Genomic DNA, 27063 nt, shown 5'->3' on the forward strand with positions numbered 1-27063 from the left:
TCTGTGTGATGTTGAGAGGGTTACAGCACAGTCATTAACTGTTTTTCCTATGGTCATTTGTTAAGATTCATGATTTACACACTGTATAATTGTATTGAAGGTACAGTAATCAATAGTTGTTTTATTTCATTATTTAGTTGCATGTGAAAGTTTTTCGCCTCATTGATTGCAGAAAGATGAAATGTGATTTATTTATTTCTTTAATTGAGGATAAATCAGAACAACTGTACTTTGGTGCCAGAGTAAAAACAGAACAATGCCTCAAAACAGTAACAAACACAGATGCAATATGTCATGAACCACTTTGTTTTCGGGACCAGACAAAGAATATGAAAAAAGAACGTGATGATGAATAAAATTTCAAAGAATCAAGTTGGATTTTTCTCACATGATTTTCATTTAGAACTACTATTTCAATGAATTCCAAATAATTTATTTCAGTATAGTTCAATAAAATATAACTACATAACATACACTACACCAGACACAGAGAAATACAGAGGAATTAAGACTTTAAAGCTAACATTCAGTTATGCAAAGCCTGTAGTACATTTATGATTTTTTTCTCTTGGGTGAAGGTTTTTATTGAAAGTAATTATATGACAGAAAATGTTTAAATCTTAAAGACAGCACTACTGGGATTTGGCAACACAGCATTGCTCACAGGAAATGGTGCAGCGCCTCATTTCCACTTTAGATAAGCTCATCCTCTGAGCGTCATCATTTAGGCCTGACAGCAGTTTGTTCACAGGCGCAGCACCATCCTTCAATGTCCACTTCAATTTGCACCGCATGTCTGTGCCAAAGTGAAGACACGATTTCAATACTGATTTCACCGTTGTTCTCAAACACTGCAAATCCAGTGTCCAGGAGACATTGAAAGATTTCTTCCAAAGTTTTTAGCTTATTCTCGCCGGTCAGTGTGTCTTCACTTGCAACAGGCTTTCCTCCTTATGGGCTGAGCACTGAGGATGACTGTTGGGTCTCTCACTGTGTCCTCCTGCTCCATTAACACTCTGAGCAAAGACACAGAGAAACGAAAGGAGAGGAGCCAACAGTGTTACCACCACAAATCAATTTCCTCACTAAAGGTTGTAAGTACAAAAGAACATCTACTGCCAAGTGGTTTTATCATGTATCTGATGACTTTTGTTCCTTGACAGCTGCTGTTACATTATGCACTGACTTGATTCACAGCCATGATCTTACCTGGCCAGGTGCGTGAGGGACTCGATCACATTCTTGCCTGTGTAGGCACTGACCTCAAAGAACATCACTTTGTTTTCCTGCACAGGATATGTAGACAAAGACAAGTTAGAGCTGTCAATAGCTACATCTTTGTGTTGGGATTACAACTGAATATGACAAGATGACCTGAATCAACAACATGAGCAATGTCAGCGGTGTTGCAGTCATTTTCGAATAGAACTGAGAAAGAACCAGTAATCCATTGTACTTGACATGATTTTGTGTGAAAGCAGAAAGCAATAAAAACACATTTTATTCACTCATCCATGAGCTTTGAGTTAAACTCACATAAGCCAGTTGCTCAGCTTCTTTAAATGGCACCTCCCTCTCCACATCCATGTCCATTTTGTTGCCTAGAAGGAGGACGGGGATGCCCTCTCCTGCAGCTTCCTGAAAAAGAAATGTCCAAAAAAATGATGTAGTATTGTGCTTCCAGGAAGTTGGGGGATATGCAAGAGATAGAAAAAAACAAAAGAGAAAGCAAAGGTTAAAGGTTTATATATCCTGACTTTATTTCTGTACTGTGGGTCAAGCTCCAAAATCATTGGACCCTACACTTCCTATAATACCACTCAACAGCAACAGCTTTAACATGTAAAGTCAGAATTTAAGAGTAAGAATTTAAATCTATATTGGCTAATTAAAAATCTAAAAAACTAATGTTCACTACTAATGTTCGCTACAAGTGGAAAAAAGACCGCTAATAAAAGATATTTGTGGTTTGTGTTTGATAAATAAATATAAATATAACTATTATATCCGAACTCTACTCATGAAAAGGACGAGGGTTGGGTCAAAGGTCAGACCTGGACATTGGTGAGCCAGGGTTGCACGGCCCTGAAGCTCTCCTCCACGGTGACGTCGTACATCACCACCACGCCGTCTGCTTTGCGAAAGAACTGCTTGGTTATACTGCGGTACCTGCGTCAAACAACAGGGCTCAAATGTCAGCACACTGATGACTGTATACAGTAACACTAAAGATACGCTAACATACACTTGAAGTAGTATTACCTATAATTATACTATTTAAAATTACACTGAAAAATGTAAGTATAGTAAAAATATATTAAAGCATACATTACATTATTCATAATCTGTCTCTTTGGGTTACAGACCCAAACAGACAATTGATAAACAATGATTAATTACGAATTTCAATGATTATTTGTTGATTTTGACTTTATTTTCTCTGTGTTTTAGGTTAAAATATCCAACAGCTCCAGTTGTTTTATATCTATATAATAAGAGGAAATTCACCTCTCTTGACCAGCTGTGTCCCAGAGCTGCATGGCTACCTGCATATTGTCCAGGGTTAATGTCTTCACACTGTAGTCAATACCTGAGATCAAGACACAACAAAGATCAGCATAATATAACCAGGATTAATGAAAATTTTCTTAGTAGAAGGGATTTTGTTTAGTGTCATTGTTTTGAATGATTAAATATGTTGCTACATTTTTTGTATTTAACTTTTGATTGTTTAGATAAAGTAATAGCTTTTGACAGAGCAATGGCGACAAAAAATGGCCACTAGGGGGCCCAGCGAGCTGTGACATTGACTGGGCCTCATTTCAGACAGGAAGGCCTGAACAACGTGGAGATAACAAGGCTGGAGTGAGGATTGGGAAAGATGAAAGCGAAGGGAAAAATTCATCAGAACTGACATAAGCTGCGGTACAATGTGTGCCAGGGCTCTTAGACAGCCAGTGTGACTTCACAAGCCCTTTCATGTGATGCTAAGTCTCCCTCTGCTGTGTTAGCATCCACAAACACACACACGCTAACGTGCCATTCACATTTGTTCAAACACAGCCTCTGACACTTTTCTGTACAATGAAAAAATTACAGTGTCTTTCTTCTCACCCACAGTAGCAGTGGTGGAAGGGTGGAAACAGCCCTCACAGAAAGAACGCAGCAGGGATGTCTTCCCTACGCTGGAGTTGCCAACCAGGACCACCTTAAAGAGACGGTCCGGGGCGAACAGTGCTCCTTCTGTCAACTTCTGATGATGATAAAACACAGGCAAGGGAGACTGATCAACATTTTTGTTCAGATCACACTCTGTAAATGAATTGCTCTTTGTCTGTACACATAAATTCAAGATTTTTTTTTTTGTGTCGCTTTAAAGCACCAAAGCTGTGGACGAACTTGCTGAGTGTCCTTCCCGAGAGGCTGTCCTCTTGGGGCCGTGGGCGTCTTTTTTGCTCGGGCAATGCGGGATTTCCTCACTGAAGGAGCTTCCGCCAACACTGGAATGTAACTAGAAGTTTGGGTGGCAGAACGGGCTGTTGCTGTGACAACAGTAGATTCTGTGTCACTCTGTGCTCCTTCTTCCTCCTCTTCATCCTCCTCGTCTTCCTCCTCACTGAGCTGGTGCATTAAGGGCTGGGGCCCACCGTGGAGCAGGTGGGGTAGGTGATCCTCCTCGATGGAGATGACTCGACGGAGGGGCCACCCATCTGGAGGGGCGTCCAACACCTCCTCTTCTACCCCCGTCTTCTTCTCAATTTCCACCTTCTTCCCTCTTTCTCTGCTTCTGCCTGTCACCCTCTTGGGGGCAGCCATCTTGCTGGGCGCTTTTCTGGCCTTCGCCTTCACATCGTGCACTTTGGGGGGAGCAGGGTTAGCGCAGCCGTTGGCTAAGCCAGAGTTCTTCTTTGCTGCAGGGCGCTGTTGACACACAGGGGCGCTAACAGTGGTGGAGGAGGTGGTAGCGGTGGTGGTGGTGGTATCATCCTCACTACAGGAGGAGGAAGCAACAAACACGATTTGAAGGTGCTCTATAGGCAAGGCCTCCAGAGACTGGTAGGACCCATCCACCAACAGTGGGGCTCTTTGGAAACAGAGGAGAAACAGAGGATATACTGGATCAATTCACTTGAGTTAGGTGAAAATCTGGAGGCCAAAGTGCTCAAATGTGTCTGATTTGAGTGTTATTAAACTAAAATGTTAATTTAATTGATTTTTGGAAGTGTATAGAATCAGATATCCTCTGTTTTTCCTCCTTTGATACATGATTTTCACAACACACTGAAGAGGAAATTCTTCTTTGACACACAGGAAACAATCTGACGGGGGTGATTTGTGTTAAAAGAGTACAGGGATGACAAATGAATCACCTTTTTGTCGGCTGGCTGGTGTCATCAAATATGTTGGCGAGGCCCGCTCTCTGCTTCTGCTTCTTTCTGAGTGAAGTTCGAGGCTTGTTTAAACAAAAGGGGACGTGTTAAAAAGTTTTTTTTTTGTTTTTTTTTTTTAAATCAGTCAGGTAATGCCATAATAGATAACCACTGAGACATAAAACAGCATCCACTTACTACACCGCAGCATATGTCTCGCTCATCCTTCAAATGTTTGTTCATCTCTCTGAAATGAAAGAGAGGAGAAGAAAGTTTGAATCTTTTCAATGAAAACATGCACTGAAAAGTCTAAAAAGTGTTTTAAACCTGCCCCCAAGTTAAGTCTTTGAAAATCCTTGAACTTACTTTGGAATCTGATTTGTAAAGTTTGCCAATTAGGAGCTCAACCAGACACTAAAAAGATTAAAAGCAGCTACTAGCCGGGTTTGACAAGAGCTCATGGGATGTCCTCATCATACCTGAGGAGATCAAGCTGCTTCATGAGACTCTGCTTTTCTCTCTGCAGTCCCTCTGTTACTCTGTACATTTCCCTGAAACAAGACAGAAACACTCAATTCTCAGTAAAAGTACAAGTGAGTGTGTGTTTGTAATCTCGCAAACCAAATGTGGTCACTTCTTTAAGGGTTTGTTTAAAGTTAAAGCTTGGTGTAGGGTAATGAATAGGATTAGGAATATCTCCGATATAGTTAGGAACTAACTGTGGTGAGGAAACACTCTTAGATAAATGTTAATACAAACAATACTAGAGATAGATCTGTGTAGTGAGTGTGTGTGTGTGTGTGTGTGTGTGTGTATATACTCACATCTCTTTCTCCCGGTGCAGCCGGGCGGCCTGCTCCTGCAGTATGGCCAGCTGTTCCTGGGCCAGCGTCAGCTCCTGGCTGGTGCTCTCCAGCGCTCGGGACAGCTCGTCGTTGGTCATCTTCAGCTTGACGTTCTCCACATGGCTCTCCTGCTTCTCGCTGCTCAGCTCGTGGCACTGGAGCTCTAACTGGAGAGGGATGAAAATGCACTAACGCTGGGTGAGTGTGCTTAGAGTGTGTCTGGAGCAAAGGGAGCAGGTTAAATCCCCTCCCCACAACACATGATGAGGAGGTGAAGATTATTACCACAAACATTATGAACATTACATGGACTTTTTTTTTATAGTAATGGATCTATTTGATCTTACAAGTCGTTTTCCAATTGAATATAGAATCTAAATCTTGTGTGAGTGGATGTTGTTGTGGTTAAACTTGTGTCAGGACGTGCTGTGCATATCCACTCACCCTTTTCTGTTTCTTGAAAAGCTGCTCCAGCTCTCTTTCCTTTGAAAACAGCTGGTGCTCCAGGTCCTGGCTGCGCAGCTGAAGACGCTCAGAGTCCTGTGTGGCCAGGAGAAGAAAAGGTTAAAGAGCGGCATGTGATTAAGGTTTAACATCTTGCCAAAACAGCAGCAATATGAAACGGAAAACAATTGAGTTTTCGTTTTGAGCACCTGAAGCAGCAGCCGGTCTTTCTCATTTTTGATCTGTGCCTCCATCTCTTCATATAAATGACGGATCTCACTGTCATGTGTCGCAGCCTTCCTGCAAAGAGGGACAGTACTAAACATTAGGGATGTTAACACTGTTAAAACAGGCACACACAGTATGACATAATACCCCCGACATGTAGGAACAGACTGGCATTGTTGTCTAGGCTGAGCTTAAGGTTGTATTATTCCCTCTGTAACTGTAATTACATGTAAAAACTCACACACACATGCACATACACGCACACACACGCACACACACACACACACACTGAGCTTCATTTTTCAAAAGAATACTGAGTGGTATTTACATTCCCTCTGACAATTGTTAAGACCCAAATCAGCCACTTAGTATTAGTCTAGAGGAATAACAAGCTGTTACACAGTACCATGCAGTGCCATGGGAAAACTTCCATATGCATGTTTGACATCACATCAACAAACCCCGTGCACGCCTGCAATTTGACACTATCTCAATAATCATAAAGCATGTTGCACTGCATATTATTAAAGTAAAGCTATGAATATACTGACCGAGATATATAACACTTCTCACTGCTTTTCATGTCCCCTCAGACTAGTGATCTTAATGTGTTTCCACACCAGCAGAAGGTGGTCGGACTTCAGAGTGTGCCTCCAGATTAGAGGTCATTTGACACGGATAAAGAGGTTGTTCTATAGAGAATTACAGGTAAATCCATAAAAACACTCTCAGGCTACAGGCAGTAATATAAACACAAACACACACCCACAAATCCACCATTATGTCACCCATTCTTTAGGTGGCTAAAGAAGCACAGCACTTAAATGCTTTAAATGTGACCTTTTGTCACCTCAGTAAATAAACACCCGGTTCCTTTAATCCCTGTGTTTCTATTTGACCCCCCCCCCCCCCCCCCCCCCCCCACACACACACATGCATGAGTGCGTGTGTGTTCTGTCTACCTACCTCTGGAGGGCGCTCTCCATTTCCTTCTTTTCCTGGTGGGCCTCTTTTATTTGGTGGGTGACCCGGGCCAGGAACTCCTCGAAATTGGAGAGGAGGTGCGGCTCATCTCGCCTGAGCTGGGCCCAGAGACTGCGCACCTCGTCTGGACTGAAGAACAAGAAAGCGCAGAAGACACATTGAGGGAGATGAGTCAAGTAGAACCACATCTCACGGCTTCCTCTTGTCACATATGGACCACTGAGGTCATACAGCATGTAAGAAAAAATACATATACGCCCGATAAGGGTTTCCAGTGTTCACACTCACTCCTCAAACACATTACTGGCTCCCAGGCTCTCCAGCAGCATACAGAAGTGCCCTTCCTCCTCATCTTCAACTCCTGACAGCTTGGCTTCCCATTGGCTCTGATAAAGGGCTTCCTTGGTTCTTAAGATGGGGCTGGGGGTCTGATTTTGGTCGTCTGTGACAGAGATCCTCCGGCCGTGCAGGAACTGACCTGAGGGGAAGCAGAAGGACTTTTAAATGAACACCACAGACGCATATTAGCTTTAGCTTTAGCTTTAGCTTAAAAGTAAATTTCCAAAGCGTATCATGCTATTATCTTTCTTGTTTAACATGAAAATTTAAGTAATAACCGCAACACAATCATTGACTGTATGACTCTAGTCTTGTTACAGTTATACTGCATTTAGCATGTATTACCATCCTGTTACTTTTACTAAAGCTAAAACAGTAGCTAAAATTATATAGTCTTGCTTTAAGCATTTAAAGGCTTCAAACACAGAGCCCTCGTATGACATGTGTTATTTCCCTTGAAATTGGCTAATACGCCATATTTGAATGTTGTTCGTTCCAGCTTTGACAGACAGAATGCAGTTTAAACTGTAGATTGAGATAAGCTATATGAAGCAAGCTAAAGCCCTCGCACTGCAGGAAAACCTACTGAATCCAGAGGAGAATGCCTCCAGTGTGAGGTAACCAGTGCGGCCCGTATCCAGAGAGACAAACACATCCTCCAGCTCCTCTGCAGACAGAGGCAGCTCTCTGTGCAGCCTCTGCCAGGAAAACACAAAGACATATTTAAATGCTATTTCACTGAGCTGGACTGTACAAAAATATGACACATAGTTGACTGACACGTTTAGGAGTTGGATTAGAAAGAATTTAAAGTAACTTTTATGATACTACCATTAGTATATAAATCAATAAATGTCACATAAAAAAAAAACTAGGGCCTTAAATCTGCCATATCTGACTCTGTGTGGTTATAACTCAAGCACACCCTCCATAGGATAAACACTAGCACAAAATGGCTGTTTCATGTGTCACTGTACAGAGCCTTTTTTGGAAGCCCTCAACACCAACAACAGCAACAAAAGGCGCAAAGCTCAAAAGAGCCCTGTCCTAATTAACTGACAGCACAGCTCGGATGTTGTTAGTGCTTTGAAGAGGGTTTCTGCGCATTGTTCCTGCCTGTGTCCCTCATTTCAGCCAGTGAAATGATGTGTGCAAGAGTGAGCTGTACCTATACTCGTAAACATTTCCATCAATGGTGCTACACAGTCGCCTCAGCGCCTGTTTCAGTGTGTGTGAGTGGGTGAAGTGCTTCTTTTACAATGGTGATATAACATTTAAAAAAAAAAAAAAAAAAAAAAAAAATCTCAGAATTGAAAGACAACCATGACACTAAGTGTTTCCTGCTTGCCATTCACTGTCATTAAAGGTAAAAGCGTGTCCTCTTGACCTATTGTTCTCAGCGGAGGCTTAATGAATTCGCAGAGCGGCCATGCATTTTCAGACAAAGAACGAGAGACATTAAAGGATGAGTTGGTTTAGGAAAAACAAACCTAAAAAAAGAAAAGGTCTTATGCTTTAAAGGCAGTTTAGAATCACGTGGCGCTGAAACAATTATTTGATCAGACGATTCAATTTGTCAAGGAAAACCTTATAACCGGAATATCTTCGCCTTCAGAACTTCAACAAAATGAGCATTGTGAAGACGCAGCCTTGAGCTCCATGAACTTGTGATGGACATTTATTTTTACGATTGTCTACAAGTTTTTAAACCAAATGACTAAAGGGGAGATCTACTTATTGTACACATCAAACTATTTTTATGAGGTCAAATGTGTATAGAGCCTTTTGTGGCTCACTAAGGAGCAGTGTGGTATTATGATAAATTGCCTCAAGTGATGTCATTTGAGTCAGTGCTACCTGGGGCTGAAGACTACAAGTTTGAAAATGACTGCATAGATCCGTAGTTTCTGCCCTAAAATCAAGCCATCAGTACATCCCTCTTTATATTCTGGACCGCCTGGAGCTCCAACAGTGTGCAGACTTTACAAATGTCCTAGTAAGCTTTAGTCACCCCATTCCCCTCTCAAACCCCGGAAACATACACACACACACACTCCTTTTCTAACCCTCATATCAGTGCGGGTAATGAAGCCTTTGCCCTCCACGTCGCAGGTCTGGAAGAACTCCTTGGTCTTGTCCAGCAGGGTGATGCGACCCCAGTCTGAACTCCTCCTCTCTGGGTTCAGTTCAAAGCCATTCACCCTGCTCTCCTCCTCCATGTCTGTGGCTCTTTTTAAGGACACTTGAGTGACACGGTGCGTAAGTAGCATGTACTTCAGCGGCAGTCAGGAGTGGAATCAGACATCAGGCCTCCTCACTGACCCTGTATCCTGTGCTCTGGGGCTCTCACAGTCGCCATGACGACAGAGACAGGAAGTAGCATCAGATGTTGAGATCACTGATAACGTAAATACACTCAAAACTGCTTGCAGGCTCCTGTGAGGCAGAGAGAAATATTACAAATACAGCAGTCAAACTTAAAACTTACTGCAGCACTGGGAAGGGGGAGAAAACTGGTGAGTTTCCTAAGTAATCAGAACATTAATGCAACAGTACCACACTTGTTACAACTATACAGTACTTCCCTTTTCTAATTCTAGTAAGCCCGGAACAAGCAACTCACAAAGGTATGTAAACACAGTGAAAAGGATTATCTTAATACCCCACCATACAGAACACATGATGGCATAATGCCTGCAAGAGCCGTCACCAAGAGGCTGAATTCCAGACTGTACAATGTCTCTGCTTTTTGTGCTTTTGCAGCGGTTCTTTGTCTCCATCACAACTGCATAACTCAAACAAGGTTTTGAAGTACTTGTCTTGTTTGTTCTGTTCCGATCTGGAGCGCAGCCCGTCTTGTCAGAGATTCTAAATACAGTATGTAGCAAACAACTGCAGTCAGTGAAATCTGAGAGGCAGATGAGTGATTTTGAAAGTTGCCTAAACTCTCGAGATGGTAAAGTTTGTTCTAGTGGTGGCTAAGAGACTGGATGGCACAATTCAGACAAAACTATTAAGAAATGGCAATGGTTAAAAACACTCATCTTTGTTTCCTCATGGGGGTTTTTTCTTCTTGAGTACAAATAAAAACTTTTACAAGAAGTATCATGTGTATTTCACCCTGTGCAGTAAAACACACTCTTCTAAATAACAAGTGTGATAGATACAAAAAGTTTCAGGCCTTGCTTTACATGTAAAAAGAAACTCATGGCAAATTCTTTCAGTTCCTTTCAGCTTTAAAATTAAAAATTGCTTCTTTAAATAACCCAGAAACTTACCTTTTACAAATGATACGCACAAGAAAATGAAGCCTTTTTTCCGCCCTCAGTATCAACAGAGCAGTGACCGCGCTCTGTGTTTAGGAAGTCTTGCTTCACAGATGAATGTCAGACAAGTCATTCTGCAACCATGTGATGTCATGAGGAAGCGGCCTGAGGCTTTTCAGCCTGCGTCCGCACGCTGCTCCCACACTGAGAGAGAGAGAGAGGGCTGCAGAGTGAACTCTCTTTATGCGGGCTACATGCATGCAACATGTTTACATCGTCTGTAACTATGACAACAGCAGGCTCAAGACCACAGTATCTTGAATGTTAATGTGTTATTGACAGGGGGTTTAAGGATCTAAAGGAAAACAGCTTTTTGAGTAACTTTTTAAACAAAACGATCAGACTGTTGCTAAATGATTGAGTCACGGCAATTTACTAAAGCTGGTATTTATTTCCCATTTCAAAATAATTTACAGGAAACTCAAACATTTATTGATTAATAGATCTCTTACATGAGCATGTTTCCAACCTCTTCATATCTTACAATGCCATCTTGTGGTCTGAGACTAAAGATGGGCTGCAGCTGCAAAATTACAATATAAAAGTAAAAGCACAGATCAAATTAAACAACCACAAGCTTTCACTCTGTGTTTAGTGTAGAGGCAAACTAGACTCACATTGTCACTCTACATATAAATCAGTACTGAAAAGACGCAAGTGGAAGCATGATTCCAATGCACCTCGACAGGCTGTTTAACAACATAGTCAAATACAGGGAAGGTCCGTTCTTTTGTTCATTCATTCCACAGGATCAGCTTTGACCCTGGAGTCATTTCTCGGTTCCTTGGATCCTCTGAAGCAAATACTCCATCTGGAGGTTGAGATTGGGTTGTCCTTTCTTGGTCTTTTTGCTCAGCATCTGGAAAGTCTCCATCTTTTTCTGTTTGTATTTCTGAATGGCTTCTTCTTTCTGCTGCTTGTTCTTCAGGTACTCCTGAGGAAAAAGAACAAGACAACCTGTCAGTGGAACGAAAGACTGTATTTTGATTTGACATAAAAAAAAGTGTCAAAAAACAGAGGAGGCCTTATTTTTTTCCCATGAATGAATGTTAATAATATAATAACCTGTAACCTAAATTAGCTCACCTCTTTCTTTTTTTTCCGTTTTTCTTTGACACTCTCAAATTCCTCTTTTGTCCTCTGGTATGACGTCTTCTTCAGCATTTTCTTCCTCATGCGGTTGCTTATTGGAAGACTGGAAGAGAACGTCAGAAAGGCAATATTACTATATTTCCTAATCAGCAAATGAAAATTAAGAAAAATAGTGAATGACAAAACCAAACTCCAACCAAATTTTAATGTTTCCACTTTAACAGAAGGAATTCTGGGTTTGACTATAGATGCAAACATTTCTGGAGTTTCACAGAGAATCATATTAGATGAGCTGTCCTCAAGCTAAACCAATTCAAGGCTTTGTTTTATGGGCCCTGAAACACTTTTCACTTTAACTTGGAGTTGAATTGTTTTCCCAAAAACAAATAATGAGCATCTAACACATCAACATGATACTGTATGTACAAAGCAGTAATAATTTGATAAATACAATGACTCGGATCTTGTAGTGGTAATTTTTCTTCTTTATGAAATTTAAAACAACTTAAAAACTTGCACAATTTTACTTCTATATACAATGTGTGTAATGAAAAATTTTGAAATGTAAGCCAGTGGAAACTTCATCAAACACCTTACTTTTAGGTTGAAGTGTGTTTTCTCTATTTCATTTAAATAGTCATTCAAAACAGTCTTACAAATTCTGAAAAATGTCCACACAGAGGTGGACAGTGGTGCCTGAAAAGAAATGTTTATTTTATTGTTTTAAACTTCACGCAAAAAAAAAAAAAAAAGTTAGTTCTTACCTTTCTCTCTCTGAGGCTGCAGTCGGGTCAGGGTTTCCAGTCACAGAATCTGTCAGTTCAGATCCACCAGTAACTTCTGGATCTGGATCAGCAGCTTCACTCTGTTGTGCAACAGCATCATTTTCAGCTGTCTCCTTTCCCTTCTCCTTCCCCTTCATTCTCAGTTTACTCCTGTTCATTCTGTTCATCCAGGCCTCCTGTTGCAGTTTCTCTGCCTCAGCCATGTAAAGGTGCCTGAGGTGTTCTGGATACTCCTCCTTGTATAGCGGTTTAGACTCAGGGTTCTTCCTCTTCTCCTTTCGCAGCAGCTTGTTGTACTCATGTCTGACTTTCTCCTTCCTCTTGAATGCAAACCCCTGACCTGAAGAGTAAAAATGCATACCACAAGTTCAAGTTAATATTATGTTTAAATAAAAGCTCCATCATTGGTGGATATATTATCTGCCAAATTTAATAGAAGACGCTGTTTAAATAAACATGTTTTAAAACGTTTTAGCTAGTATCAAATTTTGACAAACAAAAAGGCAAAATTAAATCATTATATTTCTTTACTGAGTTTGGCAACGTGCATTTCTAGAGGGTAAATTACATACAAGGTTAGATAGGCTGTGCCTCACTGTTGGCTATCTTTCTCTGTAAATGCAGCTGTGTGATTTAACCATCCTCCCATCCAGTATCTAACTACTTCAACTACTTTAACAGAGAAGCTGTTGATTGAGTTTAGAAAAAAACTAAACCTTACCCTCTTTAACGCTGCCTTCGAATACTTTGTGCTCCGGGATCCATTTCCTCTTTTTCTTGACACCCTGTGCATTATTTTTTGATTTCTTCCAGTTGCCATCTTTCGCTGTAAACTTATTACTTTTCATTTTCTGATCCGTCGGTGCCATTTGAGGTAAATATTCTCAAGAAACGTGAAATGTTTACATGTGGGGGGTCGGCCGGCGCGGGGAGATGACGTAAAACACAGCAGACGTGACAAATCGATTATGGATCGGTTTGCTGCCACCACTGATTAACACAGATTCTACAAGTATTTATTGTTAGTTTTCAGTAAAAACTTGCACTGTAAAATCCAAGCATTGTTCATGGCTTTTAGTCCTTTGGGAGAAAATGTCATAAAAACGCTGAATATTTTCTAAAGTATGAAATATATCAAAAAACTGAATACTTCAGATCTTAATTGAGCTGACAGGTAAAAGTTACGAATTTAACCCTACGTTTAAAGTTTGAATGGAGTTTCTTTGCTGAAGTGTCTAGAAGGAGATAGATTACGAATCAAAAAATGGCGAATAAAGATTTTTTTTTTTTTTTACCTGAGAAGAAAAAGTAGTTGGGATATCGTTTGCAGTAATCCCACCTAATCATCGATTAGCATGTTCGACTGCTAATGCCTGGGCGTACATCAGCAGCGGAAGACTTCCTCCATGCTGCAGCCAGGTCTGCTTCAGAGAGCTGTTTAACATGTTGTCCTCCTCATTCAGTCTGACAGAAATTCAGCGACAGATAGATGAAGTCAGGCGGTTTCTGTCTGTAACTTTGAGCATTGCCAACGCTCACACGGTGGAGTTTTACACTCATGACGTGTGGAAACGGTTCGTGGCCGTGCCACCGGAGGAAATCCTGTCAGCTGTTAGCTGCGGTGGTGACCAGCAGAGAGAGCCAGAGTCCAAAGGAAAAGGTGAACAAATTCAGTCTGGCCTTAAATATGGGAAAGTTTTGAGAGTACTCTTGTTGGTACCACTTTACAATAGGATATTTTTAATAAATGGTTCATGAATTATTTAAAATATGCTCATACGACATTAATTACAACAATTTTTTGGTTGCCAGGCTGTTAAAAGCCCCTTTACCTGCAACGATTGCTCTTAATTAGAACAATTCTTGGGTTGCCAGGTTGCGAAAAAGCCCCTTTACCTGCAACGATTGCTCATGATTAGAGATACAATGATTCGTCAATTGATCGGTTAACTTATGCAAAGAAAAATCATTATAAGCTATTTTGATAATCAATTAATGTTCTTAGTCAACATTTGGTTGTGTCAGCTTCCACAATGAGATGATTTGTTGCCTTAATATGAATGTAAATGAAATATCTTTGGGGTTTGAAAAGTTGGTTGGACAAAACAATTGATTTGTTGACTTCACTTTTGGCTTTTGGAAATTGTGATGGACATGTTTCACCTTTATTTGAAGTTTTAAAGACCAATCAATTAATTCATTACTTAAGAACATAACTGGCAGGTTAATTGAATATGAAAATAATCATTAGTTGCAGCCCTACTGTACCTGCTTATTAAATTTTAAATAGATAACCAACATTTGTAAGTGCATTGTTGTGCTAGTGCTAAACACTAGCCAAATATATTTCTTGCAACCCAAAAGCTCTAATTAATTCATTTTCTTCCTTTCATAGTCAAATATTTTTAATGCGTTGATTTAAAAATTGTCTAACATGAAAAAAACATTCTCTACCTCCAGTGGTATCAAGCCAAGTGTATGGGTTTTGGCATTATTCGCCATCTTTTTTGATTTGATCTTATTTTTTTGAGAACACACAGTCAGCAGTTTTCATGGGCACTCATTTTTTGGGAGAAAGTAGTTCCAATGAAAACACATTTACAGTGAGGTCTGTGGATTATCCAGCTGTAACCAGAACATTGTTTCTGGAAAGTGTTGTTGCTCTTCAATCTATAAATGTCATTTTTCAATGCTGAAAGCACAACAAATGAAATTGTATTCACCTTCCTTGTATTGGGTTTTAAACAAAGCCTTTCAGTGGTTTCAAAATTCGAATGGATGTATTACAATTTAATATCTACTTACACATACATAGAAATAAATACAAAGTTCTACTAATTAAAGCTAGTTTTGTGCAATTTTACTAATATTTCTTTGCCTGTCTCCCCAAACAGAGCAATCCAAGACCACATTTGGGTTTTGCAGTGATACAAACCGGCTGGTTGATATCCATGAACTTTTACACGCAGCCAAGGCCCACTCACTTCCAGGCCTTGGAGTCTGCTGGAGCAGGGATGAGCTACTGCAGGCCCTCAGAGAGAACAGGTCTGAGCCTGGAGCTCCAACAGCAGACATGGGTAAAGAACAGTGTAAGAACACAATGTTTCATGTTGAGAATAGGAAACCAGTCAAGGATTGTCCAGCTCACATTATGACCATAACTCGGGTGCTGTCATAGGATTGATGTGGGATTTATTTAAAGGAACAGTACTAGTAAATATGTTATACGTATGTTCTGTGTAACCCAGGTGCTGAGCTGGAGCCAGATGAGTTCATGAACTCTAAGAAATCTCACGAGGTCCAGTCCATGTCTGAGGTGGTGGCTTGTTTGGCCCAGCACTGTGGAGTCAAACAGGTAGAGTTAAACATTTTTTTAAGTTGCTATGAATGCCTTAAAGGCTTCTGTGAACAGAGGGAAGTTTTGTTTTTGTATCCTGATTTTGGATTTAATTGGTCCTTCCATCTTTTCTCTCCTACCCAGGTGATAGACGTGGGCTCGGGGAAAGGCTACCTCAGTTCTTTCCTGTCTCTGCAGTATGGTCTCCGGGTCTATGGCATCGATTCCTCCAGCACCAACACCCATGGAGCCCAGGAGAGGAACAGGAAGCTGAAGAAGTTCTCCAGGGTGTACCAGAAATACACCAAGGCAGAGAGGGCACAGGGAGAGGCAACACATTCACCTCAGGAGGAGCTAGTAGAAATAAAGTCTGGACCGAATGGAGACAGTGATGTCTTATGTGCTGGGGGAGGAATTGTGACACAGGAAGAGGAGAAGGTGTCAACTGTGTTATCAGATGTCAGCCCCACAGTTGAAAGGCATTCGGAGGCAAATCCAGAAACAGAGGAGCACTTCCTTAGCGCCCTATCAGTGGATGTGATACAGACTACACCCCCCAGAATTCCCCCCAGCCAGCTGAGCGCTGAGGAGAAGGAGAGGAGGAAAAGGGAGAACCTGGAGAGGAAGGCTCTGAACAGAACTCACAGCGCCAGCGTCGTGTTTTCACCCCTCACATCTTACGTTACTGCGGAAACGGAGCTGCGAGAGCTCATCAGTGAGCTGGAGGTGAGCAGATCCAAAAGTCACACACACACACACAAAAAAAAAAGCCAAAAGTAAATGTTGAAAATAGATTTACTGCGTGTGCGGTGGTGGTGCAGATAGGAGTCCAGCCGCATAGTAGCGAAGCACGATTCCCACAGCGGCTCCTAAAATTACACGTCTGTCGCAGTGGGCTGGAGTTTGCATTACTGGGGCGAGTGTGGGATGTGAGTGCGGTGCCAAATGTGCAGGGCGTCATCATCAATAAATTTCACCATCGATCTCCAAACCCCTCCTCCTCCTCTTCTTCTCCTGCTCTCTGCATACTTTCTCCCGACTCCAGGATGCTGTCATGGTCGGCCTGCACACGTGTGGCGACTTGGCTCCCAGCACCCTGAGGATGTTTGTGGCTAAACCGGAGCTGGCTGCAGTCTGCAGCGTGGGCTGCTGCTATCACCTGCTGTCTGAGGAGTTTGACCATGCCCAACAGGGTACACACACACACACACACACACACACACACACACACACACACACACACACACTAACACACACACACACACAGACAGTAAAACAATCAGATACGGATTAGTGTGCTTTCTGTCTGTCTCTCTGTGTGTCGTAAAGCCGTGAGTCCTCACACACACACACACACACACACACACACAGAGCACATATGGTTTCTGTTCTACACAAAGATCACAGTCTTTCTTTCTATTTCTATCTCTCTCCTTGTTTTTCACTCACACCTCAGACACCTGCATCGTCCAAGTCATCGCTTTGTTCCAACCTGAAATGAAATCTCATCTTCCCACATTAACACTCATATTCATATTTTATAGTAAACAAGTCAGATGTTCCGTCTGGAGTCTGGAGACGCAGCCAAGCTACCCCTCTGGAGATTGAGTTGACTTCAGTAACCCGCTGTTAGAGCCATTAGAGTGGATTTATGGATTTAGAATGGCTGTGTAAGGCCGCTGAAAATGAGATTTTTTTTTGACCTTTCAATTTAGAAGAGAATCAATTGGAAGAGACTGAATCTGCATCTAGTGTGTAGTATTTCATCTTTGCTGTTATTTTAGTTAGCGTTGGCTTCCGCACTGCCGTTCTCTGCTGCCGCCTCAACTTGACGGTTAGCTCAGGTCCCAGAATGCAGGACAACGGACTGATATCATCCCCGTTTCATCCCCATTCACTCCACAGTTTATGAGGTATGAAATCGTCTACATGTGTCCGCATGCTGTGACTGGAGCCTCTTCGCATCTATACGAAGGATCCCTCGCTGAAGTTGATACGGAATCGCGTCATCTCTTGTTAACAGCGTGACCTTCGACTCTCGCATCATCAGGTCCGACGTAGCTTCAGCCAAGAGCGGAAAATGATATCACGATGGCTGATTGAAAACACTCCTTTCCATGCTTGTTTCTCAAACTCCAGCTCCGTCTTTTAAGGAAGGGAACAAAGGCATACACACACACACACACACACACACACACACACACACACACATTTTCTCTCCCCCTGTTGGCCTTACAGTGCAGTCTGGGATGCAGGCCAGCTCCGGTGGTGGCCTGCCTCACCCTAGAATGGAGCTAAATAGCTGAAAAGTTCCATTATAGAAGGCAGTGATACATTTATATGATCTACTTATTTAGGAATTAAGCAATTCCTTAAATTTCTTGTACATTAGGTTTCCAATCTCCTGCTATTTACTCACAAAGAAAAACAACTTCTCAGAGGTGAGTATATTCTGGCGTCTGAGGTCTGGGAACCAGCGTGTATTCAAGTGTACGTGTCCACTTGCGCACAAGGACATCAGAAATATTTGTCTTTCTGAATTGCAGTGCATGTACACGGCCACTTCAGATGTCAACTCTGTGGTCAACATGAAGCTAGAGACTATAAACAGCTCTGCGTGCACACTGTAATCCACCCGTCAGACCGAGGAAAGACTTGTCCACTTCAATCGCCTGCCCGATGGCCCGTGCCTGGGCGGAGGGGAAGCTAACCTGACTGCTAACGTGTTAGCGTGTCCAGAGCAGTTTTGCGAGAGCCCGACCGGCCCCAGCTGCACATGTTATTAGTGCTTCTTTTGACCGTATCCCTCTGGATTCACTGCGCCTTGGCCTCAGTCACTGACCCTTTTAGAAGTGACATGAAAAGGATGGCAGGCTGTCAAGTAGTCACACTCAGTACCCTCCCACTGGGAATCTGTCTTTGTGTGTGTGTGTGTGTGTGTGTGTGTGTGTGTGTGTGTGTGTGTGTGTGTGTGTGTGTGTGTGTGTGTGTGTGTGCGCGCGCATGCAAAGAACTGCTACAGTAAGAAATATGTGATTGATGTTGGTGTTTTCAGCAGCAATCAGAGGTCAGCAGTTCTGACTTTTTAAGGCAAAATATTTAAGAGGGAAGTTGTTTTTTCTCAATTCCTCTGCTTAGAGTCTAATATATTTATTTCCTTTATTGCTGAGATTTAGACTTATTCTTAGATTAGAATAACAACTCGGAACAGGGGGAAACAGATGCTATAAACTTGTTTGTCTGAACCATACAAAAACCAATAACAATGAATGTTATTGCTAAGCTAGCTAGGAATCCACTGCGAACAGGCAAAAGAGATTCTGGACAATTTCTGTCCTTATGCTGAGCTAACAGCTAACTGGCTGTAGTTTCAGATTTAATGGACAGATGCGAGAGTGGTGTTGATCTTCTCATCCAACTCTAGGCGAGAAAGCAAACAAGCGTATTTCCTATAATGTCAAACAATCCTTCTGACGCTGAACACACGAACAGCCGGTAAATTATTTAGTCATTCCAGTCACGTCAGTCAAGTTTAGAAGATAAAGATGAACAGATGGAATATTTTATCAATGTCTTTATAAATCAAAGTAACTTCAACATTCCCCAGTAAATATTTAAAATTTATATCCACTGACTGCAGCTGTGTGAAAAAAGAAAGAAAGCATTACTCAACCAAACTGATACATCACTGCGCTCCTATTATCTGTGTGCGTTTCTTCGCAGAGTGTTCACACGGCGTGTGTGGTTTCCCACTGAGTCAGTACCTCCGCGACCAGTCCTGGTTCTGCGGCAGAAACGCCAGGATGTCTGCGTGTTTGGTAAGTTTGGGTGACACCACAAAAAAAAAAAAAATGTGCACAGCAGCATCTTTCTGACATAAACATGTGGTGTTTAGACTGCAGTGGCCTTTTTTTTTTTTGCAACTTCAGCAACAGCTCAGTTTTTACTCATCTTTAACGCTTTACTGTTCTTCTAACAAAAACAGGCGCTGGAGAGAGTCTCACTCGGCCAGGGGGTAAGTAGGGGGCCTGCAGACTCACTGTAATCACTATAATAAACCAATAGTCATCATTGCACAAGAATGGGAGTTAAACGTTTTTCTCTACACTGTCATTACTTCGCGCCCATCAAAACAAATCCATCAAATTCCTTCAAACCACAAACATGGGTGCTCACAATCACCCCAGACTGTTTTATCTTCACCGTAGATCTCCTGCATGCATTCAAACAATCAGCTCGTTAATTCTGCTTTTGTTTTTAGTCCGTGATTGACTCACAGTGTATTTATTTGAAATGTAGAACGCAGAGCTCCAGGCCAAAGCTGATACACGATACCAGCAGCCATTAATATGGAATGTTTATAAATATTAATGCAATCACGGAAAGATTGATTACTTTTTTGGAACTGGCGTCTGAATCCAAAAACAGGCTTGATTGCCTGCTTGCGTTGCATCAGGCTTGGAAAGTGTCAGAAATATTCATCAAGTGTTCGTACACATGCTGGAAGGGCCACAAAGGAATAGCAAAGATTTCATGTGAAAGATGCAATAACTTGCATTATGCTGAATCAAGTTATCTTTGACCTTTTCTATAGATTCAGATGGAGTCTCTGTTCTACCGCGCAGTCCTTCATGTGATTCTGAGGGACCACTACAGCTCCTATAAAAGGTAATATGCAGGCATTAACATCTGGAATTACTCCACTCTGAGAAATTACAGCCCACATTCAATTATTCATGACATTTAGCTCCATCACTGTGTGTTTCAAAATGTGAATTACACGGTATGTCCCAGTGTCCACACACAGTAACAAGTGTCTTCTGTGGGAATGAGGTAGAACAGAACAGTAGGAATCTAAAGGGTGAAATCTCACTCACTGTTTGTTTCTCTTTGTTCTGAACCAGAACGGAAATGTTTTTGTTCCTGGTTTATTTGGGTTACAAATGAACCAAGACCTGCAACAAAAGTCATATGCATTATAGGCTTGAGAGCTGAAATGAGTTCTTGTACAGAAAATTAATTGACGAGAATTGTGATAATCAGTCATTTAAGTCAAGACTAGCGCTAACAGGGTCACTGCAAGCATTGTCGCAGCTTTTCACAGATTTATCATGCGCACCGTTATGGCGTGTTAGCATGCTAACAACCAGAGTATTGAACAAACTGAAAATTTTATCCGAGGGTGATGGTGGAAGATAAAAGCTGAAGGGATCAGTATTATTACCATTCATCTTCTGGGGAACGTTTGATTGATGTCAGATTTGATGTCAATCCATCCAATTGTTGTCGAGACATTTCACTCAAAATGCCAAATGTCATCCTCATGCTGGCGCTAGGGGAAAGGGCAGGGGATCACCAAAGTCAGTAGGATTCATCCTCTGGGGACCATGAATGTCTGCACGAAATGTCATGGCAACCCATCCAGCAGTCGTTGAGATATTTCTGTCTGTGGACCGACAGATGGACACAGCCATTCCTAGAGCAAGACAGGTGAAAAAAAAAAAATGCTGGTTTTAGCTTCTCAAATGTGGCCATTTTTTGTATGATTCTAAATTGAATATTGATCTTGAATATCTTTGGGTTATGGCTGTTGGACGCAAAAAAAAAAAACATGCAAGTTGAAGTTGTTACGTTGGGCTTTGGCAAATTCTGTTGAACATTTATCACTGGTATTCATCTGGTATTTTATAGACAAAGCTTTAAAAAAAAAAAAACAAAATCAATACATACATTCATAATGAAGATAATCAGTAGTTGCAGGCAGCCCTACTGGACTTGTCTTTGCTTTTATATAACTGAACATTTTCTTCTTGTGCAGTACAAGTTAAAAACCAGAGGAAAAGGCGGAATACAGCATCAGTCAGACTGCAGTTTGGCCTTGGTTCACTTGCTATGTGATGCTTTCCAAACATGAGCAACTGCTGGCTCTCAAAAGTTTAAACCTGCTGCTTTTACACCCATAAAACCTTCACTTCTGGGGTCGTTTGTTATTTTGCATTTCTAATGACTGAAGACTTTCAGGCTCTTTGGCGGAGGATGGTCATCGCTCTCCTCATCCGAACAAACGAAAGAAAGAAATGCTACAGATTTCAATTAGCCCTTATCAGATGTGCTCGGTGCAGACACGATCAAAGGCTCCTAACAGACACTGAGCACCGCTGGTCACTGCTCTGTGACCTTCAGTTTAATGGCTAACATCAGATCAGGATCGAATATTCATTAGTTTTCTCCAAGCAGCACCTATTCATCACCGTTTAGTCCTTTACAAGTGTTTAATGGTTTGCTTCTGGTTGCTAAGGCTTGATTTAAAACAAAAAACAAAACAAAAACAGGCGACACGCATGAGACTAAAAGAGCGAATGTTGTTTATCTCATCAGGCAGAAATGAGACGTTCAAGGCCTGAGAAATGATATATATGTACGTGTGTTTGCTCCACAGTGAGAAGCGAGTTGGGAACGTGTACTCCAAGGCTAAATCGTTTGTGGACTACGTTCGTCGAGCTCTACGCAGGCTGGAACTGGATGAATCAAAGGTCAGGGCCAGTCGTCTTACAACACCTTCCAGAAACAAACTGTGGGAAGTGCTCTGAAAAATGCTCATTATTTCTGTCCGATGAGAGGGAAAATGTTTCCTCCCTAGTGTTTATTTAGAAAATCTCCAAATTCATGTGGGGTTGATAAATGAAACAGGTGCTCGGTACCCAGGATGTTTCCAGACACTCCTCTTCACACCAAGCGCCCTCCTTTTCAACAAGGATGACACCTTTCCTTTTTTTTTTTTTTTCCTCAGCTCTCCGATGACGACATCCAGGGTTACCGTGACACATACAGAACACGAATGGGCGAGATGCGCGCCTTCAACATGGTGAGTTCTTTCTTTATCTTCTCACAAATGAAAGAAGACTTTAAATCCTTAATCCTATACTTAACATATCGTTACACCACAACAACCTGTTTCAACTCTGCTTTGTGTAAAACATTTTCAACCCTGTAAAATGAGATGTATAATGCCAATAAATTGCAGACCATTAAGTGAGGTCATTGCAGTCTGCGGGGGGAAAGAAACGCAGGAATGGCTGTACAGAAGAGGAAGAAAAGCAGCCTCTGGTTTCAGCTCTGGCCGCTAATTGTGGTGTCAACCAACAGACCAATTTTCCTTCAAGACATAAAACAGTGGAATGGTTTCTTGCTCGCCAGTCACTGAGAAGACACTAGTCATGGTGGGTTTTTTGGTATGTGGTCTTAGTACTGGGAGAAAGCTGAAAGGAACAACTTACAGGAAAAGTGCCATTTTGTACCAGGTCGGTTGTTACTGTGAAAAAACATTGATACGAATGAATATTTATTTCGTTAAGACAAATAAATCTTTCCTGTTTGTGTAGTTGAAGGTGACCCTGGCCCCCTGTATCGAAGGTCTGATTCTCCTGGACCGCCTGTGCTATCTGAAAGAACAGGTAAAATCATTTCATCGAGGCGGGGGGGGGAATGCCAGGGGAAAAAAACAAATGTGTTTACACGGATCACTGAGTTGTTATGTTGTGGCCGTGTCTACGTGGGAAGTTTATGGAACGTCTGACATTAAACATCGGTGGTGGCATAAACTACTATTTGGCTCCGCAGCCACATGGTGCTGTTTGCATGCGGATGATAGAAACGTGGCAAGTTTTAAATAGGAAAACACAGTTATCATTTAAAACTGACTTGCAATTATAAATCAAAACTTTTTTTTTTTTTTTATTAAGAATATCAAAAAAAGTAAAAAGGAGGTGAACTGCTTCTAGTTTTTGCTTTTTGTTCATTATTTATATGAGAAAAAAATGTGAAAGCTAGTTTGGCTGCTTTAAAAAAAACTAACTATGAAAAGTTAGTGGAAATAAATAATCAATCATCAATATTTTGATAAACACAGTCTTATCACAAGGTTCATTTAGATGTTGTGGAGCTTTTGATCATATCATATATGATCTTCATCATCTCATCATCTCATCACACATATTGGCCTAAAGATTTTTTCAGGTTTATTTCATAAAAGTCTGTAAACTGACTTAAAATGAAATAAAATCTACCCTGCATGTGGAATAATAAAAAATAGAATTAAAGCTATTGTTGTGTTCTACTTATTTCAGTGAAACTAAAATATAAGGTACTAGTTTTAGTTATTATTGTATTATGTGTAAAGGAAAAATATGAATGAACATGGAAAAACAAAAAAGGGAAAGTTTGTTTTGTCTACTTGCACTAAAATTTAGTAACTGAGCAATTAGTGGAAATGCATTGAAGTAATGTGATTTTTGTTTGTTTGAACATCTTTTGGAAATAAATAAAATACATATTCCAAACTTTCATCATTGCTTAAAAAGATACTTTGACTGTAATGGAAAAAATGAAACTCTCAACCCCACTCTGAAAACGAGTCGGCACTCGCTTCACTGTTTTCAGTGAAGCGACTCATGCTGTCATAACTCCGTCACCCAGCAGCCATATGGCACACAGGGCTCGCTTACTCTCCTCTGTCAGCTGGACTCGTCTCCGTGATTTGCTTGGACAGATTGTTGTTTGGGATTTGAAGTCTTGCATCCCAGATGATGAAAGCGAACACGTGTAAATCTCAGCTGAAATCAGGAAACCTTGTTTTGATTCAAATCATTGACAATAATATAGGTGTCGGCTAAATTGAAGCCAGCCCGCAGTTTAACGTCTTCTGCCTCTGCAGCCAAGCACAACATGCTAATTTTTTGGTCTGAGTCACTGTGATGAGATACGTACGCACCGGTGGCTTTGAAGTTCTGATTACATGTGAGATTGTGTGTCAGATGGACTTCCTTAATAGGGTCGTGCAATCAGAGTATACACAACGTCAAGAGCGCTGGTCGTCTTTGAGAGATCTCCCTCGAGGAGGAAAAAGAGGAGGTGGTTGATGCATGTGAATGTGATCCATGTGATGATAAGTGTGCTGACCGATATAAGCGCACATACACACACACACACACACACACACACACACACACACACACACACACACATCCGGTTGTTTAAGTTCAAAACTGCAAAACTTATGACATTCCCATCAGCCTCAGCTGTACTTTGACATGTAATTTTGAGTCAGATATCTGTTCTGACGGTGGCGATATCTCCCACTTGGTGAAAAGAAATGGCATCTAAATACAGTTTAATATTAACACTAATACAATTGAATTGATTTACATGCAACTATACACTGTTTGTGTCTGTTTTCACTTGTTAAAGACCCCCTCCAAAGCAAAAGTATAGAACATAATCTATTTAAATGGTGTGACGACAAGGCGAGCAGTGGGGTAACCGTCTTGGAATAATGCAGAATAACAGTGTTTCCTATTCTTCCCATCATGATGACATTGTATGAGCGCAGCAGAAGCACAAGCTGTACAGAGCCGGTAGCGTGGCTGTAGATCTTCGACTAAGCATCACGCCATCAAGGAAGACAAACTTGTTTTACGCATGAACGGGAGTCCACCTGACTCAATATTTGTACAGATGTTTCTTCTCCGGGGGATTCAGTAGAGAAATCTGTTTTAGCAAGAACATCATACAGCAAAGGATGCCAAAGGGTCACAAAGCCAAACTGGGAGGAGAAGCAAGATTTTTTATTTTATTTATTTTTTTATGTGCATGTGTTTTTTATTCAGTTCTATTGTGTCTCTTTGTTTTATGGGTGTGTGTCTCCGTGTGTCTCCGTGTGTCTCTGCAGGACGACGTCTCTCTCTCTGCACTGGTGCAACTCTTTGATCCTCTGCTGTCGCCGAGATGCTACGCTGTCGTCGGACTGAAGAGGTACGGGAACAGAGTTACAAGCTGATGAACTTATACATGCGCTCACTGCGGAGGTGATGATGACACACGATCAGAAGTTATACTTTAAACGTGGTTGTATTATGTTTGTATTATTTCCTGCTTGTTTAATCATATGTATGATTTCATCTAAATTGTGTGATTTATTTATGTGGTCTCTGTATCACTTTCACTAACATCTTGCTTTGTTTTATGCGATTTTGGTGAAAAACAAATCTGAAATGTTTTTCGGTGCTCAGTCCTTGACCTTGTGGTCTGCTCGGAGGACGACTCATGAAAACACATGGTTCACACACCTGGAAAAACTGTCCGCTGCGTTTGATTGAATTATATCCATCTCAGCCTTTTGTCTTTGTGTTTGAGCGACTCTTGAGAAAACACTTGTTTTTAAGGACCATCCAGGGATGCTGGGGCATTGTGGGATCAACCCTGTTGACAGGTCTGGAAACCCCATTGCTCCCAGGCTCCCACGCCAGAGGCAGTTGGGGGGGGGGGGCGGATGGGGGTGTGGGGGGCTTGGGGGACAAGGCAAGAAACACCCTTGATCCCCCTTTTTAATCTTGACTTCTGCTCTGCTCTGTCTTTGGTCATTTAATAAATCATGCTCTTTTTATATGTTTCAAAACAAATGTTAGAGTTTTGAGTTCACACATTAGTCATATCGTTGTGGGAATTACACTCAAACTGATAGAAAGCAGACACGAGGTGGTGAATGCAGCATTTCTTGGACCAATATTGTTAAATTGTGTTTCAGTAAGTTTGTTTTTTTAACTGTTGGGGGGGGGGGATGTAGAAAGATAAGGTTATTTAAAAAAAAAAAAAGAAAATGAAATTGTTAGCCAAAAGCAGCCAAACAGATAAAAAGTTGAAGTTGAAATAGAAAAGCAAAGCCAGCTAAAGTAGAAGATAAATTATAGCCAACAGAAATGAATAATGGATGACTAGACATAGCTGGCTAAAACTTAAAGATTAATGTCTGAAATAGTTTATTTAAAGTAATGGATGAATGTCTAACTAGCTAGAAGCAATGGATAAATGGTTGAAATAATGAACCAAAAGTAAACTGCTGAAATAGCTTTTATATTTTCCGATATCAACTTTGAAATAATATTCAGTTTAAAATCTGTTCAAGTGAACATTTAGAACATGATGAGGCGTGATGGCGGCAATCTGGCTGCGTTGATATGCCTGATAAAAAAAACCGTTGGGTTCTCTCTTTCATAATGAGCATGAATTCTGTCATGTTGTGACGTATGTGTCCAAATGTACCTGCCACTGAGTCGGTAATAGTCACTGCAGCTGTGCGTGTGAACAGTTCTGATTAGAGCTCCGCAGGAACAAACACGCTACAAAATTATTGAGACTGTGTTGGAACTAAAAATGAAACAGAGGGAATATGTTACACTGGTGCAAGGCGCTTCCTGCTATCTCCTCTTCTACCGTTTCTATTTGTTACTGCAGCAGCTTGCACATCTGTAGGCCATC

The 27063-nt window shown here is 41.3% G+C and overlaps 3 protein-coding genes across 4 annotated transcripts; 1 reads left to right on the plus strand and 2 right to left on the minus strand.

The window, feature by feature from the left end:
- Nucleotides 1-917: 917 nt before the first annotated feature.
- On the minus strand, nt 918-9546 carry LOC111224743 (ras and EF-hand domain-containing protein-like). The gene is made up of 17 exons (XM_022749366.1): nt 9277-9546; nt 7797-7908; nt 7160-7349; nt 6854-7000; nt 5869-5959; nt 5660-5755; nt 5195-5382; nt 4850-4921; nt 4569-4617; nt 4371-4453; nt 3400-4084; nt 3115-3250; nt 2509-2590; nt 2055-2169; nt 1537-1638; nt 1210-1286; nt 918-1016 (listed from the first exon to the last, which is right to left on the minus strand). The coding sequence occupies exons 1-17, from the start codon at nt 9478-9480 to the stop codon at nt 929-931; spliced, it is 2517 nt and encodes an 838-aa protein (XP_022605087.1). The 5' UTR covers nt 9481-9546; the 3' UTR covers nt 918-928.
- A 1377-nt stretch (nt 9547-10923) lies between these two features.
- ccdc59 (coiled-coil domain containing 59) lies at nt 10924-13356 on the minus strand. The gene is made up of 4 exons (XM_022749635.1): nt 13135-13356; nt 12393-12753; nt 11623-11731; nt 10924-11470 (listed from the first exon to the last, which is right to left on the minus strand). Exons 1-4 carry the CDS (start codon nt 13280-13282, stop codon nt 11306-11308), a joined length of 783 nt encoding a protein of 260 aa, XP_022605356.1. The 5' UTR covers nt 13283-13356; the 3' UTR covers nt 10924-11305.
- A 465-nt stretch (nt 13357-13821) lies between these two features.
- Nucleotides 13822-25980, plus strand: mettl25 (methyltransferase like 25). Of its 2 annotated transcripts, none has more exons than XM_022749586.1 (12): nt 13822-14073; nt 15308-15502; nt 15662-15768; nt 15895-16476; nt 16796-16943; nt 19474-19568; nt 19736-19765; nt 20345-20418; nt 22190-22283; nt 22541-22615; nt 23133-23204; nt 25478-25980. In XM_022749586.1, exons 1-12 carry the CDS (start codon nt 13857-13859, stop codon nt 25583-25585), a joined length of 1797 nt encoding a protein of 598 aa, XP_022605307.1. In that variant the 5' UTR covers nt 13822-13856; the 3' UTR covers nt 25586-25980. The 2 variants fall into 2 exon arrangements, with proteins under 2 accessions (XP_022605307.1, XP_022605308.1); XM_022749587.1 differs by having other exon boundaries at nt 15308-15490.
- The last annotated feature ends 1083 nt before the right edge of the window (nt 25981-27063 follow it).

Source organism: Seriola dumerili, unplaced genomic scaffold (assembly GCF_002260705.1).
Source record: "Seriola dumerili isolate Sdu_G_001 unplaced genomic scaffold, Sdu_1.0 BDQW01000138.1, whole genome shotgun sequence".
NCBI lineage: Eukaryota > Metazoa > Chordata > Actinopteri > Carangiformes > Carangidae > Seriola > Seriola dumerili.

Bases quoted from the DNA above. Each gene is read 5' to 3' on its own strand.
- ccdc59 (XM_022749635.1), bottom strand. From the start codon at position 13,282: ATGGCACCGACGGATCAGAAAATGAAAAGTAATAAGTTTACAGCGAAA. The intron at 11,732-12,392 runs GTAAGAACTAAC...GTTCTCTTCCAG, and splicing joins GCAGCCTCAGAGAGAGAAAG to TCTTCCAATAAGCAACCGCA. The intron at 11,471-11,622 runs GTGAGCTAATTT...CTTTTTCCTCAG, and splicing joins AACGGAAAAAAAAGAAAGAG to GAGTACCTGAAGAACAAGCA.
- mettl25 (XM_022749586.1), top strand. From the start codon at position 13,857: ATGTTGTCCTCCTCATTCAGTCTGACAGAAATTCAGCGACAGATAGAT. The intron at 16,944-19,473 runs GTACACACACAC...GTTTCTTCGCAG, and splicing joins GTTTGACCATGCCCAACAGG to AGTGTTCACACGGCGTGTGT. The intron at 23,205-25,477 runs GTAAAATCATTT...GTGTCTCTGCAG, and splicing joins TGTGCTATCTGAAAGAACAG to GACGACGTCTCTCTCTCTGC.
- LOC111224743 (XM_022749366.1), bottom strand. From the start codon at position 9,480: ATGCTACTTACGCACCGTGTCACTCAAGTGTCCTTAAAAAGAGCCACA. The intron at 4,454-4,568 runs GTAAGTGGATGC...TGTTTAAACAAG, and splicing joins GAGACATATGCTGCGGTGTA to CCTCGAACTTCACTCAGAAA. The intron at 1,287-1,536 runs GTGAGTTTAACT...TATCCTGTGCAG, and splicing joins AAGCTGAGCAACTGGCTTAT to GAAAACAAAGTGATGTTCTT.